This window comes from Ursus maritimus, unplaced genomic scaffold (assembly GCF_017311325.1).
Source record: "Ursus maritimus isolate PB19 unplaced genomic scaffold, ASM1731132v1 scaffold_22, whole genome shotgun sequence".
Taxonomy (NCBI): domain Eukaryota; kingdom Metazoa; phylum Chordata; class Mammalia; order Carnivora; family Ursidae; genus Ursus; species Ursus maritimus.
Window position 1 is genome coordinate 22,495,093 of NW_024424675.1, and position 17,006 is coordinate 22,512,098.

A 17,006-nucleotide genomic window follows, 5' to 3' on the forward strand; every position below is an offset into this window, starting at 1 on the left:
GGGCGGCGCGCGGGCGGCGCGCGGGGACCGCCGGGAGCGGGGCGGACGCTCGCGCCCCTCCTCTCCCCGCCTCCGCACCGCGGCGCGCTTGGGCTCCGGAGCCGTCATGGGCGCCGCCGCGTGGGCATCGTCGCCCCTGCCGCTGCGTGTGTCTCTCCTGCTGCTGATTCTGCCGCTCCCGGGGCTGCCCGCGGGCTCCTGGGACCCGGCTGGTTACCTGCTCTACTGCCCATGCATGGGTAAGGCCTCCCGAGCCGTCAGCTCAAATGGGGAAACTGAGGCCCAGAGAGGAGAAGGCCCTCTTCTGAGGCGCCCAGAGATACCTTGGCATGTCCAGGAGAGAACCCCAGCGCGGGGCATGGCCTGCTCCTCGCCTCTCTGCCCCAGTTGCAACGGCCCTCAGGGGCCTCTGTATCCACCCTTCCATTTGGCAGATGAGGAAACTGAGGCCGGAAGAGGTTATGTGTCTTGTGCAAGGTCTAAGCCAGCCCACAGTTCAGTAAATGGAGTTAGTGGGGCAGGACTTGATGTCACTGACTCAACGTTGGCTCTGGACGATTCTTTAATCGTTCAACAAATATTTATCGGAACCCCCCCCCCCCCAACCCTGTGCCCAGCCCTGTTTTCTGTTCAGGGGATACAGCAGTGGTAAGACAGAAAATGCCATTCCCTTGTAGAACCTTCCTTTTAGCTGGGAAAGACAGACGATAAGAGATAACACACAATAGACAAAAGATACAGACAATAAAAGAGAAAAAATAAGTAATTATACATAGTATCTTAGAAGAGGATGAACACTATGGGAAAATAAAATAGAGAAGAGTAAGGGAGAATCTAAAAGCTGCAATTTAAATGGGATGGTGGATCGTTACTGTAAAAGTCATTCCTTCTTAAAACCCTCCACGCTCCAGACCCTGATGATTCGGCCCTCTGCCCATCATTACCACCACTCCCTTCTCTCCAGATGCTCCAGCCACAGCCACTCTTATTCCCTCTCTGTTCCTCACCCATTCTCAGGTCCTGAAACCTGTGCTATTCCCTCTGACTGGAACACCTTCCTCTTCACTTCTGCCAGGTCAACTTCTTCCCCTTCTTAAGTCTCAGCTTGAATGTCACCAGAAAGGGCTTAGGTGACTTCAACACAAATAATCTCCACCTTACTGCTATCACCAAACTTCTTCTATTTCTTCCTTAAAATTATCAGAATTTACCACTATATACTCTACCACTATATACTTGTCTCTGTAGCTGGACTGTGAGTGCCTCGAAGGCAGAGACCTTATCCTTCTTGCTGAATCCGGTATTCCAGCACCAAGCAGAGAGGCTGGCACATTGCAGCCTCTCAGTATCTGTGGAATGAATGAATGGATGTCATGCTGGGGATAATGAAAAGAATCAGACAGGGTCCTTGCTCCTGAGGTATTCACAGGCTGAAGAAACAGCCAGTACAAAGGCCAGGAAGTGGGAAAGGACATTTGAGGAAAAGTGAAGAACCATAGATAGCTCCAATCCAAGGTGGGAGGCAGAGGAGGGGATTGAGTATAGCAGGGGGTTGATGAAAGGATTCCACCGAATGAGGCATTGGAGTTGCCCCTTCATGCACAGATGAGTGGAGACAGAGGTGGAAGGGCACCCCTGGATGAGAGAACAACAGGAGCAAAGGCATGCAGTCAGGATGGGAGGTGGAGAGCACGTTTGAGAAATGGCAGGGAACCTGGAGCAGCTGAGGCAGAAGGGTAGGACCTGAGGGCCTTGAGTGTCAGACCTATGAGTCCAGACTTGATCCTATGCTGCCAGCTCCCCTGGCTCTCCTTGGTGTCCTGGCCCTCCCCACCCCGGCCCCACATCCTTTCCAAATCCTGCCTGCCCCATGCCCTCGATGCCCCAGGCCTCACTTCAACCACCGTATACCATCCAGGGCGCTTCGGGAACCAGGCTGATCACTTCTTGGGCTCCCTGGCTTTTGCAAAGCTGTTGAACCGCACCTTGGCTGTACCCCCTTGGATTGAGTACCAGCATCACAGGCCTCCCTTCACCAATGTGAGTACCTCCCACTGGCCTTAGCCCTTATCCATCCTACCCCAATCCTGCTTACCTCCTCTTGACCCCAAGTCCTTCTCTGGGCTTTACCTCCTGCTCCTCTGAGCCTTCCCCAGTCCCCACCCCAAACTGTCTTCCCTGGGTAACTGGCTAACACTTATCCAGTGCCTTCTGTCTGCCAGGCACTGTTCTGAGCACTGCATGAGGACTAGCTCTTCTCCCTCATCACATTCCTATGAGGAAATGGGTTTCAAGAGGTTAGGTAACTTGCTCAAGGTCACACAGCTTATGAGTAGTAGAGCTGGAACTCAAGCCCATGTCCGTCTGAGTCCAGAGCCTATGATCTGAACCTATAGCTCCATTTCCACCCCTGGTTGGTCCCATCCTCTGCTCATCCCATTAGTCAAAGGGCGATGGATGGTATTGTCAGTTTGAAGGAGAAACTGAGGCATGGGTTTGTTAATATTGTGTTCAAGGCCACAAACCCAGGCAGTATGGCTGCAGAGCGGTCTTGCCCCATCATGGTGATACTCAAACTCCTCTAATTCCTTGTTTTTTCTTTGTGTCTTCCACTGATCCTATGTCTGTCTTTGTTCACACTGTATCCCCAGGGGCCTGGCAGTAGGAACTGAATTAATCTAATGAATTGACTTTAAAAGTTTTTAATAAACTTTAAAAAACTCTATTTGTATGTACAAAAAAATGTATTTCATTCTTACAGCCTTTTCTCTGCGTAGGTGGTATTATTATTATTATTATTATTATTATTATTATTATTTTGCATGCCTATATTTAGAGAGGTTTTTATCAATTAGAGGTTAAAAGCCAGAGGACTTGAGATCATAGTTTGTCTTTGCCACGTAACTAGCCGTGTAGCCTGGACAGAGTCCTTGATCCCTTAGTGCTTCAGTTTTCCCATCTTTAAAAGAGGCCGGTAGTAACCGTGGCTACCTCCCATAATGCATTAGTGATTGAAGCATGCCTCGAACGTTGTGTGCCTCTCTCTTAGAATCAGTAGTTCATCAATGCAAAGTGCTTAGATCATAGGAAGTCCTCAGTAACTGGGAGCCACTGATGTGCTGATGTTTTTTTTTTAAGATTTTATTTATTTATTTGACAGAGAGAGACAGCGAGAGAAAGAGCACGAGCAGTTGGAGCAGCAGAGGGAGAGGGAGAAGCAGGCTCTCCACTGAGCAGGGAGCCAGACCCGGGTGGAAGACAGACGCATAACGACTGAGCCACCCAGGCGCCCCGATGTGCTCATTTTTTGCACTCACTGTTATAGTTTAGACGTTGTTCATCTCCCTCTGCCTTGTTTTCTTTCTCTTGCCTTGGCTTCTCAGCCAAGAATCTTTCTGAGTCTCTACTTCTTGCTTTCTGTGGGTTACTCAACCTATCCCATTAGGCTCCCCTTCCCCACTGGGACTGTTCTCACAGAGGCCACCAGGGACCTCAGAATTGCCAAATATAGGGGTCATTTTTTTAGTCTTCCAGCTATCCTCCTGGTGGCACCTGGACCTGTGAGCCTCTCATCCCTGCTCCCCTGTCTTCTAAGGCACAGCCTGTTTCTACTTTAGCCCTGACCTCTCAGCATTTTCTCCTTTTCTTTTCTTTACTACGGGAGGCTTCTCTCTCTCCACCCACTGTTTAAATTTTGCTGTGCCTTGGGGCGCCTGGGTGGCTCAGTCACTTAAGCGTCCAACTCTTGATTTTGGCTCAGACCATGATCTCATGGTTGTGAGATTGAGCCCCAACTTGGGGTCTGTGCTAGGCGTAGAGCCTGCTTAAGATTCTCTCTCTCAGGGCTCCTGGGTGGCTCAGTCGGTTAAGCGTCTGCCTTCGGCTCAGGTCATGATCCCAGGGTCCTGGGATTGAGCCCCACATTGGGCTCCCTGCTCAGCAGAGAGCCTGCTTCTCCCTCTCCCTCTGCCTGTTGCTGCCCCTCCTTACATGCTCTCGCTCCCTCTCTCAAATAAATAAAATTAGAAAAGAAAAGAAAAAAAGATTCTCTCTCTCTCCCTCTGCCCCTCCCACCACCCCCCAACCCTCTCCGTCACATGTGTACTCCCTCTCTCTCAAAAAATAAATAAAAATAAAAAATAAATGTTGGCGTGTCTCCTCTTTCTGTTTGCTTATTAGCTACAGACCTCAGATGAGTTATCTAGAGTCTGTCTGCCTGGGTTTCTCCTTAAATAAGCTGGAGATGGTTGTATTCCTACCGCTTAGAATTAGCTGAGCAAGGCCATGAAATGTGATGCATACAGCACCTGGCGCTAAGTCAGGACTCAATAAATATCAGTTGCTATTATTACCATCGTTTGCTTTGCTGTAAATTTCTGTTGAGTCTTGTGGCTTTCACTATTCTCCACATACCTCCCAATCTTATCTGTGGCCCAGACTCTCCTCTGATCATAAGCCTGTGTTTCTAATTCCTAAGCCCTTGAGTCTACTTGGATTTCCCAGAGATACCTCAAATTTACAAAAACAGAGCTGAACTTGGCATCTTTCCTTCTCAAACCTGTGTCACTTCCTATATTCCCAGCCTTAGTTTATGTTACCTCCATTCACCTGGATACCAAGCCAGGAACCTAGAAGTCATCCTGAATGCCTCCCTTTACCCTCTGCTTCACCCTCCTTTACCTCTCCTAAGCCGTCCATGCCCTGCATCTTCACCTGGACTTAGTGCTCAAAAGTACATGTTGAGTGAGTACTTGAACAAATAAAAAGACCATTGCAATAGCCTCCTTATTCCTCTTCCTCCCCTAATCTTACTATCCATATGTTCTCTCCTCTGCCACCAGAGTGATCTTTCTAAAAGGCAAATCTCTTATTATTTCTGTTTAAAATCCTTCAGCGATGGGAGCCTGGGTGGCGCAGTCTGTTAAGCATCCGACTCGTGGTCTCAGCTCTGGTTGTGACCTCAGGGTCATGAGATTGAGCCCCGTGTAAGGCTCTGTTCTCAACGTGGAGTCTGCTTGAGATTCTCCCTCTCCCTCTGCCCCTCCTGCTTGTGTCCTCTCTCTCTCTAAAAAATAAATAAATGAATCTTTAAAAAAATAAATAAAATCCTTCAACAAGACCTTGTTGCTAATAGTTAGATATCCCAAATTCTGTTTGTTGAAATGCCAGTGTGTCATGAAGGAAGGGGCAGTGGTTAAATCAGTTTGGGAAATTATATTCTCAATTCCCCATCCTCCTTGATTGAAGATTCAAAATACACATTAGCATACTGAGAAGTCCTGTAGTAAAGAAATCAGCTTAACACAGCATTTCCCAGGTCTGTTTAACTCTGGAGCCTTTTGGGTGCAGAACTCTTTATCCCCATGAACTAGTGGAACTTGCTTGGGAACCCTGACCTATTGGATAAAGTCAATTTTTATCCCATGGTGTTCTAAGAATTTTTTTTTTTAATTGAGAAAACTACAGAGATCAATACAATCACAGTGATTGTATTGATCACAACTAGAAGTGATCATCATTAACATTTTCTCTTCTTTGCTTCATCTTTCTATTTTTAAGTAAAAGAAAAAATATTATAGATGAGGTTGTCAAAAGATAGTCTCTCGTGGCTCCTGAGAGGCAGCCACTGTCGTGAACGTAATGTCTTCAGTGTGACTCCCTTTGAGGTCTTTCTTGTACTTCTGCTGTGGCACTGAGTATGCATATACCCATCTCCTGGTGCAAAGGGGAAGAGCTAGGGAAAATACATAGAGGTGGAAGGAACATTTTAAATTCTAGTAGATGCTGCAAGATTACATTCTAAAGTGGTTGTTGCAGAGCTTACATTTCAACTACCGGCCATAGACAGCAGCCCCTGTTTCCCCACTTCCTTTCCAACAATTAAAGTTAAGCTTTTAGGGGCGCCTGGGTGGCTCAGTCGTTAAGCGTCTGCCTTCGGCTCAGGTCATGATCCCAGGGTCCTGGGATCGAGCCCCACATCGGGCTCCCTGCTTGGAGGGAAGCCTGCCTCTCTCTCTCCCACTCCACCTGCTTGTGTTCCCTCTCTTGCTTTGTCTCTGTCAAATAAATAAAATCTGTAAAAAAAAAAAAAAAAAGTTAAGCTTTTAAATCTTTGCTGTCTAATAAGTGAGAAGTGGTCTTGTTATAATTGTGACTTGCTTTTTTCTAATTACTAGTGAGTTTGTACATCTTTTGAGTGTGTTGGCTCTGTGGGTTTTCTTTGCTCTGAGTTGTTCACTTCTATCCTTTGCTCACATTTCCCTTTACATCATTTGTCTTTTTTCATCTAGATCAGCAAGCATTTTTGAACACAAAAGGTGTTAGCTATTTCTTCGTTAGTTTGCAAATCAATTCTCCCAACCTTTTTCTCTTCTAGCTTTGATGACCTTTTCCAAAAGTTTTTCATTGGTTTATAGTCTGAGCTGTCTGGGTCTTGGAGTGTATGGTTTTAACTGATGTTTTTAAAAGAGCCACTAGGATACTGAGGAGGGATCTCTGCCTCTCCTTTTGCATCTTTTCCTGTAGCTGCATGTGTCCTACCAGAAGTACTTCAAGCTGGAGCCCCTCCAGGCCTACCATCGAGTTATCAGCCTGGAAGACTTCATGGAGAAGCTGGCACCCACTCACTGGCCCCCTGAGAGGCGAGTGGCTTACTGCTTTGAGGTGGCAGCCCAGCGAAGCCCTGATAAGAAGACATGCCCCATGAAGGTGGGTCTGGGGGACCCTGTCTGCCTGTTGCAGGTTGTCTAGGCCCCCGAGACACTGTGATAGCAAATGTGGGGAAAGGCACTAGAAGGGCTTAACATAGAAGGACGGAGATTTAAGTCCCATGTCTGACATTCGTCAGCAGTGTCACTTTGGGCAGAGGACCTTGATTCCTCTGAGCCTTTATTTCTACCTGCAAAATAAAGACACCAATCCCTGCTCTGTCTCACTCATAAATGTCATGAGGGCCAGGTGCAAGAGTGCTTATAAACTGTAAAGTGCCACATGAGTAATAATAACTAATACTTTCTTTTTTTTCCAGACTGGGGGGGGGAGGGACAGACGGAGAGGGAGGAGAGAGGGAATCTTAAGCAAGCTCCGCTAGCCTGATGACAGGGGGCTCGATCTCACAACCCTGAAATCATGAGCTGAGCCTAAATCGAGTCGGACACTTAACTGGACTGAGCCACCCAGGTGCCCCAAATAATAACTAATGCTTCTGTGGCACTTACTATATGCCGGTACCATGCTAAGAGCTTTACACATACTAACCCACTTAATCTTTAAACTGCTTCATGAGGGAAGTACTATTAATATCCCCATTTTATAGAGAGGACACTGAGTGCAACGCAGAGTTTCAATATTTTGCCCAAGGTCACGTAGCAAATAAGCTGGGATTCAACCCTACGTAATTTGGCTCCATTACCCACCCTCTTAACTTGTATACTTTCCTGCCTTTAAGCAGGTAAATAAGAAACGATCATATTTTATCAAGAGAAATTTGTAATTTTCTGGCACTTTGGGAATAAGACAATCCCCAATATGTCTTTCAGTGCTTATGCTAAAGTATAGGGTGGGTAGTTGAAAGAGCCGTGAAATTTGAGGAAGGAGGCTTGGCTTAGAGCCATGACACTGCCCTCACTTGCTGTTTGACCTTGGACAAGGGTCTTACCCTGTCTGGGCCCTGGTTTCCATCTTGAAAATAAAGGTATAGTGTTAGCCGGTCTTGAAAGTCTCTGAAAGCTCTAGTCCAAGATCTAAAGCCCAAATCCAAGATCCACTTCCTTCTTCTACCCCCACCAGTGCTGCAGGGTCAGTGGGATGTGGGATGGCAGTCGGAAAGACTCTTTTAGACACTGTGGTGAACGTCTGCTGGAAACCAGACTGGAGGCCAGGCTGCTGTCCTCAGTCCCCAGCTCAGGATTTACAAAGTGACATTCCTATTGGCCATCCTATGAGGTGTTCCAACCTAAGTCTAGTCCACCAGGGATCCCCCACCCAGAGTTCCTCAGCACATCCCCAGAGGGCTTTTCCTCCTTCTCAGTAAGTCTTTGATCTCTCTCTTTCTGTAGGAAGGAAATCCCTTTGGCCCATTCTGGGATCAGTTTCATGTGAGTTTCAACAAGTCTGAACTTTTTTCCGGCATTTCCTTCAGCGCCTCCTACAAAGACCAGTGGATCCAGAGGTACTTGGAGGGGGTAGTGTTGCTGGGTTTAGGGAAGGGGCATGGGGCCCCTGAGAATGCAGCACCTTCCTGGCCCTCTCCCCCTCTACCACACCCTGATGTTTGCGACCAAAGGTGCAGCCATTCTGTCTGTTGAACTTGGGATCCTGTGTGATCTGTTCCCATCTTAACGCCTGACACGGTGGGACGTTGACCTGCCACAAGGTTGAGCAAGAGTTTATCGGCCGATAAAGGATGTCATAAAAAGAATATTGTGCAGTCACATGGGTCTCGATTTCCTCCTCTAGGCGTGAGAATCACTCCCCTGTTACCTTCCTCTTCACAAGGTGAAAATTGGAAGCAGCTTCTAGAGAAAAGCAACTTCAGGTGCAGACTGAGAAATGATGTCATCCTGATAATAATTGGATGTGCTTTATTAATTGCACTCCAGTAGGCCCTATTAAAAAAAATAGGTTAGCAGGGCACAGGCACAGGCTGTGAAATATTTATAGGGCGTCTGTCATGTATGAGACATAGTGCTCAAAGGCCAGAGGTGATATATAAAAATGAGGAAGACCCAGCCTCAGCGTTCAGGGAGCCACGGGCTAGTCATAACGATGCTAAGGAACAGAGGGCACTTGCCTTGATGCGATAGCACGGCAAGAAGGAACGTGGGCTTGAAAGTCAGACTCGGGTTCAGGGCTGCGAGGAACATGTGAATGCATGCATGGTCATAAGCCTCGGTATTCCATAGACCAAGGATAGACTGATGTAGAGAAAGGAGTCCGTGCTCAGGACTCAGCCCTGCCTCTTTCTCAGGAGACCCTGAGCAGCCTCTCCAGCTGTCCGGCTCGAATCTCCTCATGGTTGAATGGAAGGGGCCCAGTGGCATCTGCCTCCTAGGGCTTAGAGTGCATGGTTCATAGTAGGGGGCCAACCAATATTAGTTGTTAATATTATTATTCACGTGCTTTGTTTCATATGAGCCTTTGAGAAACTTCATGAAGTGGGTTTTATGATCGATTTCCATTTGGCAGTTAAGGAAACAGCTCAGTGAGGTAAGATAACTTGCCCAGGGTAACCCAGCTGTTGAGAGGGCAGCAGCAGGCTGAATGTAACTCTTTAACACGCTATAAAGCTGCTATTTATTTAGTGCCTACTGTGTACCAAACACTGTTCTAAGTTTTCATTTCACTGCCTAAGTCTTCTGAGGTGATAACTCATTGGATCCTTCCACAAGTCTGTGCAACAGGAGTTATTGTCTTCTCTGCTTTACACATAGGGAAATTGAAGCAAAGAGGAGTGAAGTCACTTGCCCAAGGTCGCACATCTTGAAGTGGCAAAGCTAGGACTTGAACCCAGGCAATCTGATTCCAGAGCACCCATTCTTAGTCACTGTGGAGAATAGCTGTGCCTGTTACAGCTGCCCATTCCCATTTGGGATTTCTGAGCTAATTCCAGAGCTCCTGAGGATACTCAGTCATGGCAGGTTCTGCTCCTTCCTTGTGGTTGATCGCAGATAGGGCATTCCCATTTGATCACCTCCTTGCTTCCAGAAGACATAGTGCCATGAAGGACATAAACAGGTGATGTGTGGTTGGAGGGCTGAGACCTTGTCTCAGTCAGCTCAGGCTGCTAGGACAAAACAGCACAGACTGGAGGCTAAAACAATAGACACTTATTTCTCCTGCTTCTGGAGGCTGGGAAGTCCGAGATCAGGATCCCAGCATGGTTCAGTTCTGGTGATCTTCTTTGCTTGCTGCCTTTTTTGCTGTGTCCTCACATGTTCAAGAGAGCAGGCTTACTTACAAGGCACTAATCTTATCATGGGGGCTCTACCCTTATGACCTCAACTAAACTTTATTGCCTCCCAAATGCCCTACCTCCTAATATCATCACATTGGGGGCTGGGACCTCAACTATGAATCAGAGGGGGCAGGAGGTGGAACGCATTCAGTCCACAAGAGACCTGAAGAGAAGGAGCCATCCATGGAAAAAGCTGGAGGGAAAGATAGTCTTCATGGCAGGGGACATGGAGCACAGAGGCTCTGAGGCAGGAACAGGCTCGGTGTGGTGGAGGGACAGACAGGAGGCCAGTGTGGCTGGCGTAGAGTGAGTGAGGAGGAGAATGGGGACTGTTCCGTCATCTGTTGCTGCATAATAACCCGGTTTTGGAACGGCTCCCCAGCAGCGGGTAATTATTTCTCAGAGTTCCATGAGTTGACAGAGCTCAGTGAGGCATTCTTCTTCGTTTTCCATTTTCTTTCTAGAATGCCAGCCGTACAAAGTTTCAGTCCATGCTAAACATCTAATTTCTTGGCATAAATACCCTTTAGAATACCCACCACAGATTTAGTGGGAGATTTTTAAATTTTTAATAAAGAAGAGAATTACATTTACTCATAATCCACCTCCCCCCCTTCAAAAACCACTCTTAGCAGCTTGACGTATTACTTCCGTCCCCCAGGTACTTTTGTACACATCTGTGTACCTGTACAGATGAGCTTCCAGTGAAACTACTGTGTGTAGTTTGTAGTCGAGGATTACTTAACTGTTCTTTTCTGAGGAGGAGTTAATATCAACATTTACCAGCTTAGTCAATATTGCTAGCAGGATCAGTTCCAAACATAAACACGAGATTTCCAGAAATGGTTACTGGGGTATATATGTGTATTTGTGCCGACGGAACGCGTGTGTGTGTGTGTGTGTGATTTAGTTATTTTGTCACCACTGTTTTAAGTGTACGTTCAGTAGCGTTAAGTGCTGTGCCGTGCTATGTGCAGCTGCCACCACCGTCCGTCTCCAGAATGTTTTTATCACCCCAGAACCTCTGTACCCATTAAACAACTACTCCCCATTCTTCCATGCCCCCCGCCCCATCCCTCTGTTCAACTTTTCTGTCTCTGAATTTGCCTTTTCTAGGGCTCATATAAGTGGAATTCTGTGATATTAGTCTTTTTGTGTCTGGCTTATTTCACTTAGCATAATGTCTTCGGGTCTCATCTGGGTTGGGGTATGTATCAAAATTTTAGTCCTTTTCAGGCTGAATAGTTCATTATGTGCACAGACCACATTTTGTGTATCTGTTCATCTGTTGATGGATACTTGGGGTCACTGGGCACTCCTTGCTTTTGGTCTCCTGTGGTTGCAGTGAGCTGTCAGCGGGGCTGGAGTCTGGAAGCCCTGCTGGGCTGCATGTCCAAGAGGCTCATGGCTAGCTGGTAATGCTGGCTGTCATCGGGGAGCTCAGCTGGGGCAGTTGGTTGGTGTGAGCATGCTCGGTCTCTCCATGTGGCTTGAACTTCTGAGCCTATCAGCCAAGTTCTGACAGGGCACAACCAGGGAGTGAATGTTTCAAGAGATGGGAAGTAGAAGCCGCTGGCTCCTAAAGCCTGGGCCTGGTGACTGAGACAGTGTCACATCTGCTACGTGCCATTGGGAGGGGACATAGAGTCCACCTAACAAGAGGAGATTGGAAGAATTAATCTGCCATACAGGCGAGGAACTTGGAGAAGAAGTGGGCAGGGGTCAGAGTGCACAGGGCTTTGTAGGCCCTGGCGAAGCAGGCTGATAAGAAGCCTGAGTGCTTTGTAGGAGCGAGGCGGAGAGTGTGTATATTCTAAACATTTTCTAAAATAGAGCACACTTGCTTGCTCTAGAAAGTTGTCCTTTGGGGGCGGGGGTATGGGTGTAGGGAGAATGGCATTCGAAAGGGTCAGGCTCTTCCCCGGCTCACTGTATGACGAGGTAGATTGCTTCCCTTCTCTGGCCAGCGTTCCCTCTGTAAAGTGAAGGGGGTGAGCAAGGTCCATGGTTTCCATACTGTTCCTCAGAGTTCTTGATAAGGGCCTCTGGTGCCACGAGGCTGGCAACACAGGGCCAGCGTGGAGGGGCTCAGGTCCCTTCCCCCACTGCCTTTAACCAGTAATCCTCTTATATATCAACTAAAAGTTTGGATGGCCACAGGTCTAGGTATACTAGGCTTAATTTAAGCTACACGTTACAGAAAACCCCGAATAACAGCAGATTAAGAAGCTAGAAATGTGTTGTTTTCTGAAGTAAGAGAAGTACTGAGGTACGCAACCCACCACTCGATGGCAGCTCCGTCGTGTTGTCAGGACACAGGCTCCCAGCTCCGCCTAGCCGGCCCAGTACTGGCCCAGTACTGGCTTTTATCCTCAGTGTCCCCTCACAGGGCCGATGAAGCTTTAGCTGTTACAGCCTTGCCCCAGGCAGCTGGAAGGAAAAAAGGGCAGAAGGGGGGCACAGCCTCACCTTCTTAAGGAACCTTTCTAGAAGTCCCATGTAACCCTCTTGCATCCCGTTGGCTGGTTCTTACACACGTGGTCATACCTTAGCTGCAAGAAGTACAGAGAAATCTCTTTATTTGGGGCTGCCATGTGTCCAGCTAATTCTAGGAGAAGGGGATAACAGGTATTTCTTCCCCACTAGGTGATTTCTGAGAATCCTTCTAGCTCTGCTGCTTCTGAGTCTGTGAATACTCCTGGCAGAGGTTTGATTCAACAGATACTAATTGCAATCAAATGTTGAAAGACCACGGACCATCATGCTGAACCATTCTTGTGGCATGAAGGTAACAGGTATTTGGAACTCTTAGGAAATTCTAACTATGACCACCATCATTGTTCTGTTGCATAAAACCCGCTGCAACTTTTTAGAAATTCAACTTTATGTCTTAGAGACATGGCCACATTGACCGGGTTAACTTCCCTTGAAGTTTTCCATTTTGCACAGTAAACACAGCAGCACTGCAGTGGGCACGCCCCTTTCTTCACACCCAACCCAAACACCTCGCTCTGCAAACACCTCCCAACCCTCCAAGCCCAGCTGCCACTCCCAAGCCTCGGCTCCTGCGGGAGGGCTCCCTGTCCCACTTCTCCTTTGCTGCCTTGCGCACACTGATGTGCTCGACAACCGTCTTCCCTGCTCGGTCCTCAGCCCTTGTTATTATTGTGCTCTCAGGCTGCAGCCTTCCTCAGAGGCCATAAACAGGCGACATGTAATTGGCAGGGCTGGGACCAGACTGAGACCCGAAGGATGAGGAGCCATCCTTGCAAAGAGCAGGAGACAAAGGTAGTCCTTCCTGACAGGGACATAGAGAGCAAGGTCCTGCTGCCTTCCTGTCCCTGCAACCTTTGCACTCAGTATGTTTTTCATCCACTGTCCGACATACGGGCTCTGGGCACATTGGGGGATGCTGTTCATAGAGAAACCCCAGCCGGGTGGAGGAATCTCAGTAGCAGAGGGGTGTGGGGAAGAACCCCAGAGGTCCCCTGCACCCAGCAGCAAGAGCATATGCCGTTTTCAGCTGGACAGTGACCAGGCTACGGGCCTGACCTAGGGCGCTCAGGGGCAGGTAGAGCTGGTTAAGCTTTCTTTCCAAACAACACCCTTAGCGCTCCCTTTCTTTCCAAACAACGCTCTCCTCTGTCATTGGGAATAAAAGAGCACATCAGTCTGAGTCTCTTGATGCTCCTCAGGTCTGAGCTGATGTCCCAGTGGGGCAGCCATGTGCCAATCCAGATCTAGGGGGAGGGGGTGGACGTTCCAAATCTAGCATTCACCAAGGGTCAGCTGCAGGCTCTCTCCAAGAGCTCGGAGAGCACTCAGTTCCTGATTTCTCCTAGTCTTCCACTGCCCAGGAGATCACAAACTCTGGCCTTCTCCTCTTGAAACCTTATGAGGTGACATCGGAAAGAAGTTTGGCTGAGGGCCTGGTGGTAGTGGGTGTTTAGCTCATATGTGCTTCTTCCTCTGGACCCTGACAACCTGGCCTGGTAAGACCCCTGAATCCTTCGCATTCCCTCAATCATTCATTCTAAAAATATTGATTGTTCCCATTGTGCTAGGGACTACAGATCAGAAGGCACAGACTCCGCGTTTGAGGGCCCCACTGATGGCAGTGGAGGAGCTGGGAGTGAGGTGCATAGTTAAGAACACAGCGTCTGGAGCAGACTGCCTGGATTCACATCCTAGCTCCACCAGTTCCTGGTTGCGTGACCGTGGGCGTGTTGCTTAACCTTTCTGTGCCTCGATTTCTTCATCTGTAAAAGGAGAATAACAGTAGTGCTTACCTCGCAGGGCTCTTGTGAGAACCAAATGAGTTCATACGCGTAAAGCAAGTAGAATGTTGCCTGTCACATGATAAGGCTCGATACATGATTCACATACATGTACGTACAAGATTATTATAATGAAACGAGTGTTATGTAGAGCCAGGATGTCAGTGAGCACTTTCTTGTTGCTTCCTTGACACAAGCCCTGGACCAGTGTGTGTGGGAATTGTGGCGAGCTTCCGGAACGGCTCAGGCCCCTACCCTCGTGGGCTGATGGTCAAGCAAGGAAGACGCTTGTCGAGCACATCAGTGTGCGGAAGGCAGCAGAGAAGTGGGACAGGGAGCCCTCCTGCAGGAGCCGAGGCTTGGGAGCAGCAGTTGGGCTTGGAGGGTTGGGAGGTGTTTGCAGAGCGAGGTGTTTGGGTTGGGTGTGAAGAAAGGGGCGTGCCCACTGCAGAATGGAAAACTTCGAGAGAAGCTAACATGGTCATCGTGGCCAAGTCTCTAAAACATAAAGTTGAATTTCTAAAAAGTTGCAGCGGGTTTCATGCAGTAGGACGATGATGGTGATGGTGATAGTCAGAATTTCTTAAGAGCTTTCCGTGCGCCAAGTACTGTTCTAAATGCTTTGTTCATATTAATCCATTTAATCTTCTCAAGAGGCGCACGAGTCAGGAGCTGTTATTAGCTCTATTACACAGATAAGGGAACTGCTGCACAGAATGGGTAGGTCACCCGCCCAAGTTAATAGGCGGCATAGTCAACATGAGCACAGGCCGTCTGTCTCGACAGCCTGGGCCTTTACCATTACAGTGTGTGAAAAGCACACAGAATAATACCTTTTTGTACAAATAGTAAAAATGTAGTCATGCATAAAGCCACAGAATCTTCTGGGAAGAGGAAGTAAAGGAGGGAAAGATGACAGGATAGACCTTTTATTTGTGTCTCTTTTTTAAAAAATCTGAAAGACTGCGAAGTATTAATATCTGCTAATTTGGGTCATTTGTATGTGGGTTGTAAAGTTATTTTCTGTATTTTCCTGTATGCTTTGAAATATTTAATAACTTTTCATTGAAATTTTTATTGAGGTAATTGTAGATTCACATGTTGTAAGAAATAATACAAAGGCAAGAAAGAAAGAAAGAAAGAAAAGGGAGAGAAAGAAAGAAAAGGGAGAGAAAGAAAGAAAAGGGAGAGAAAGAAAAGAAAAGAAAGAATACAAAGAGGTCCCAGATACCCTTTACCCAGTTTCGCCCAATGCTGGCATTTTGCAAAACCCTAGTACAGTATCACAACCAGGATGTTGACATTGATACAATCCACCCATCGTATTCAGATTGTCCTAGTATTATTTGTACTCACTTGCACGTGTGTGTGTGTATTTAGGTCTGTTCGATTTTACACACATGTAGGTTTGTGTATCCACCACCACAGTCAAAATACCCAAACACTTCTAACCGCACAAGGATCCTCTGTGACCAGTATATAACTACACCCATGTCCTTAACCATGCATGTGCACACACACACACGTGCATACACACCTTAGCTCCCCGACAACCACTAATCTCCACTTCTGTTCTCTTCTCCATTATGTCATTTCAAAAATGTTATATAAATGCAATCATACAGTACACAAGATTGAGGGCTTGGCTTCTCTCGCTCTGCATAGCTCCCTTGAGATCCATCCCACGTTGTCGCCTGTCTCAGTAGTTTGTTCCTTGCTATTGCTGTGTCACATTCCGTGGTGGGATGCACCATGGTTTGGTTAGCTGTTCGCTTCTTGGACATTAGAGCTGTTTCCAGTTTGGGGCTATTATGACCCAAGCTGCTCTGAACATTCGTTTACTGGTTCATGTGTGAATATAGGTTTTCATTTCTTTGGGATAAATGCCCAAGAGTACAATTGCTGGGGCATATGGTAGCTGCATTTTAGTTTTACAAGAAACTGCCAAACCATTTGCCAGAGTGGCTATGCCGATTTCATAATTTTAAGAAAAGGTTTTTGGCTGACAGAGGGAAGGCAGTCCAGGTCAAGGCAAGAAGCATACAGAGATCTGGAGCTTGAAAGTGCATTCGAGTTGATGGAACCTCCAGGATGTTTCGTGTTGCTAGAATAGACCCTGGATTTAGTTGAAGAGGGAGCACAGGCTCGCTCCTCACTCATTCAGTCAACAAATATTCACTGAGCTCTTACATGTGCCAGACACTGTCCTAGGCACATGGAGGCACTGCCTTCAGAAGTCTGTGTCTAGCAGGAAAGACAGGGTGAAATAATTACAAGGTGCGTCGTGTACAAGGGGGAAGGAGAGCCATGCCTGTCTTGTTCTCCCCTGGGCCCCAGCACATAGTAGGCAGTCAACAAATATATGTTAAATGTTGAGCGAATGGCCTCACCCAGTGTACACATTGCCTGTGAGCCTGACCTGTCCACGGCCCCCTGGAAGCTGCTGCCTGTCCCAGTCCTGCCATGTGGGTAAAAGGGCAGAGGTGCGGTCCAGACACCCCACCCCAGAGTGAATTACCACACCACAGACTGGAAGCCAGCATGACATACAAAAGGTTGGAATGCTCTACTGTAAATTTTTAATTGTTAAGCAAGCAAAGAGGGTTGTAAATTCCGTGCGGCGGGACAGTATTTTATATTGTGCCTGTTGTCGCCGCCACGGTTCCTTATCAGCCTACTGGGGTTTCTCAGCCTCTCGTGCTTCTTGCATGTTAGAGGGGCCCCTCTGCAGGGTCTCTGGGGCATGGCACAACACCATGCTTTGTCCTGTGGGG

General features: G+C 47.6%; 1 protein-coding gene across 4 annotated transcripts in view; it reads left to right on the plus strand.

Moving 5' to 3' along the window:
* Window positions 1-21: 21 nt before the first annotated feature.
* The window catches only part of POFUT1 (protein O-fucosyltransferase 1), a 29,542-nt gene continuing 12,557 nt past the window's right edge, over window positions 22-17,006 (plus strand). For all 4 annotated transcript variants that reach the window (XR_005836915.1, XM_040638144.1, XM_040638142.1 and 1 more), the window contains exons 1-4: window positions 22-239; window positions 1,919-2,040; window positions 6,526-6,708; window positions 8,058-8,170. Coding sequence is in view for 3 of the 4 variants with exons in the window: in XM_040638144.1 (XP_040494078.1) it covers window positions 107-239; window positions 1,919-2,040; window positions 6,526-6,708; window positions 8,058-8,170 (551 nt within the window). In the remaining variant the exon portion in view is untranslated. The remainder of the gene's footprint in view (window positions 240-1,918; window positions 2,041-6,525; window positions 6,709-8,057; window positions 8,171-17,006) is intronic.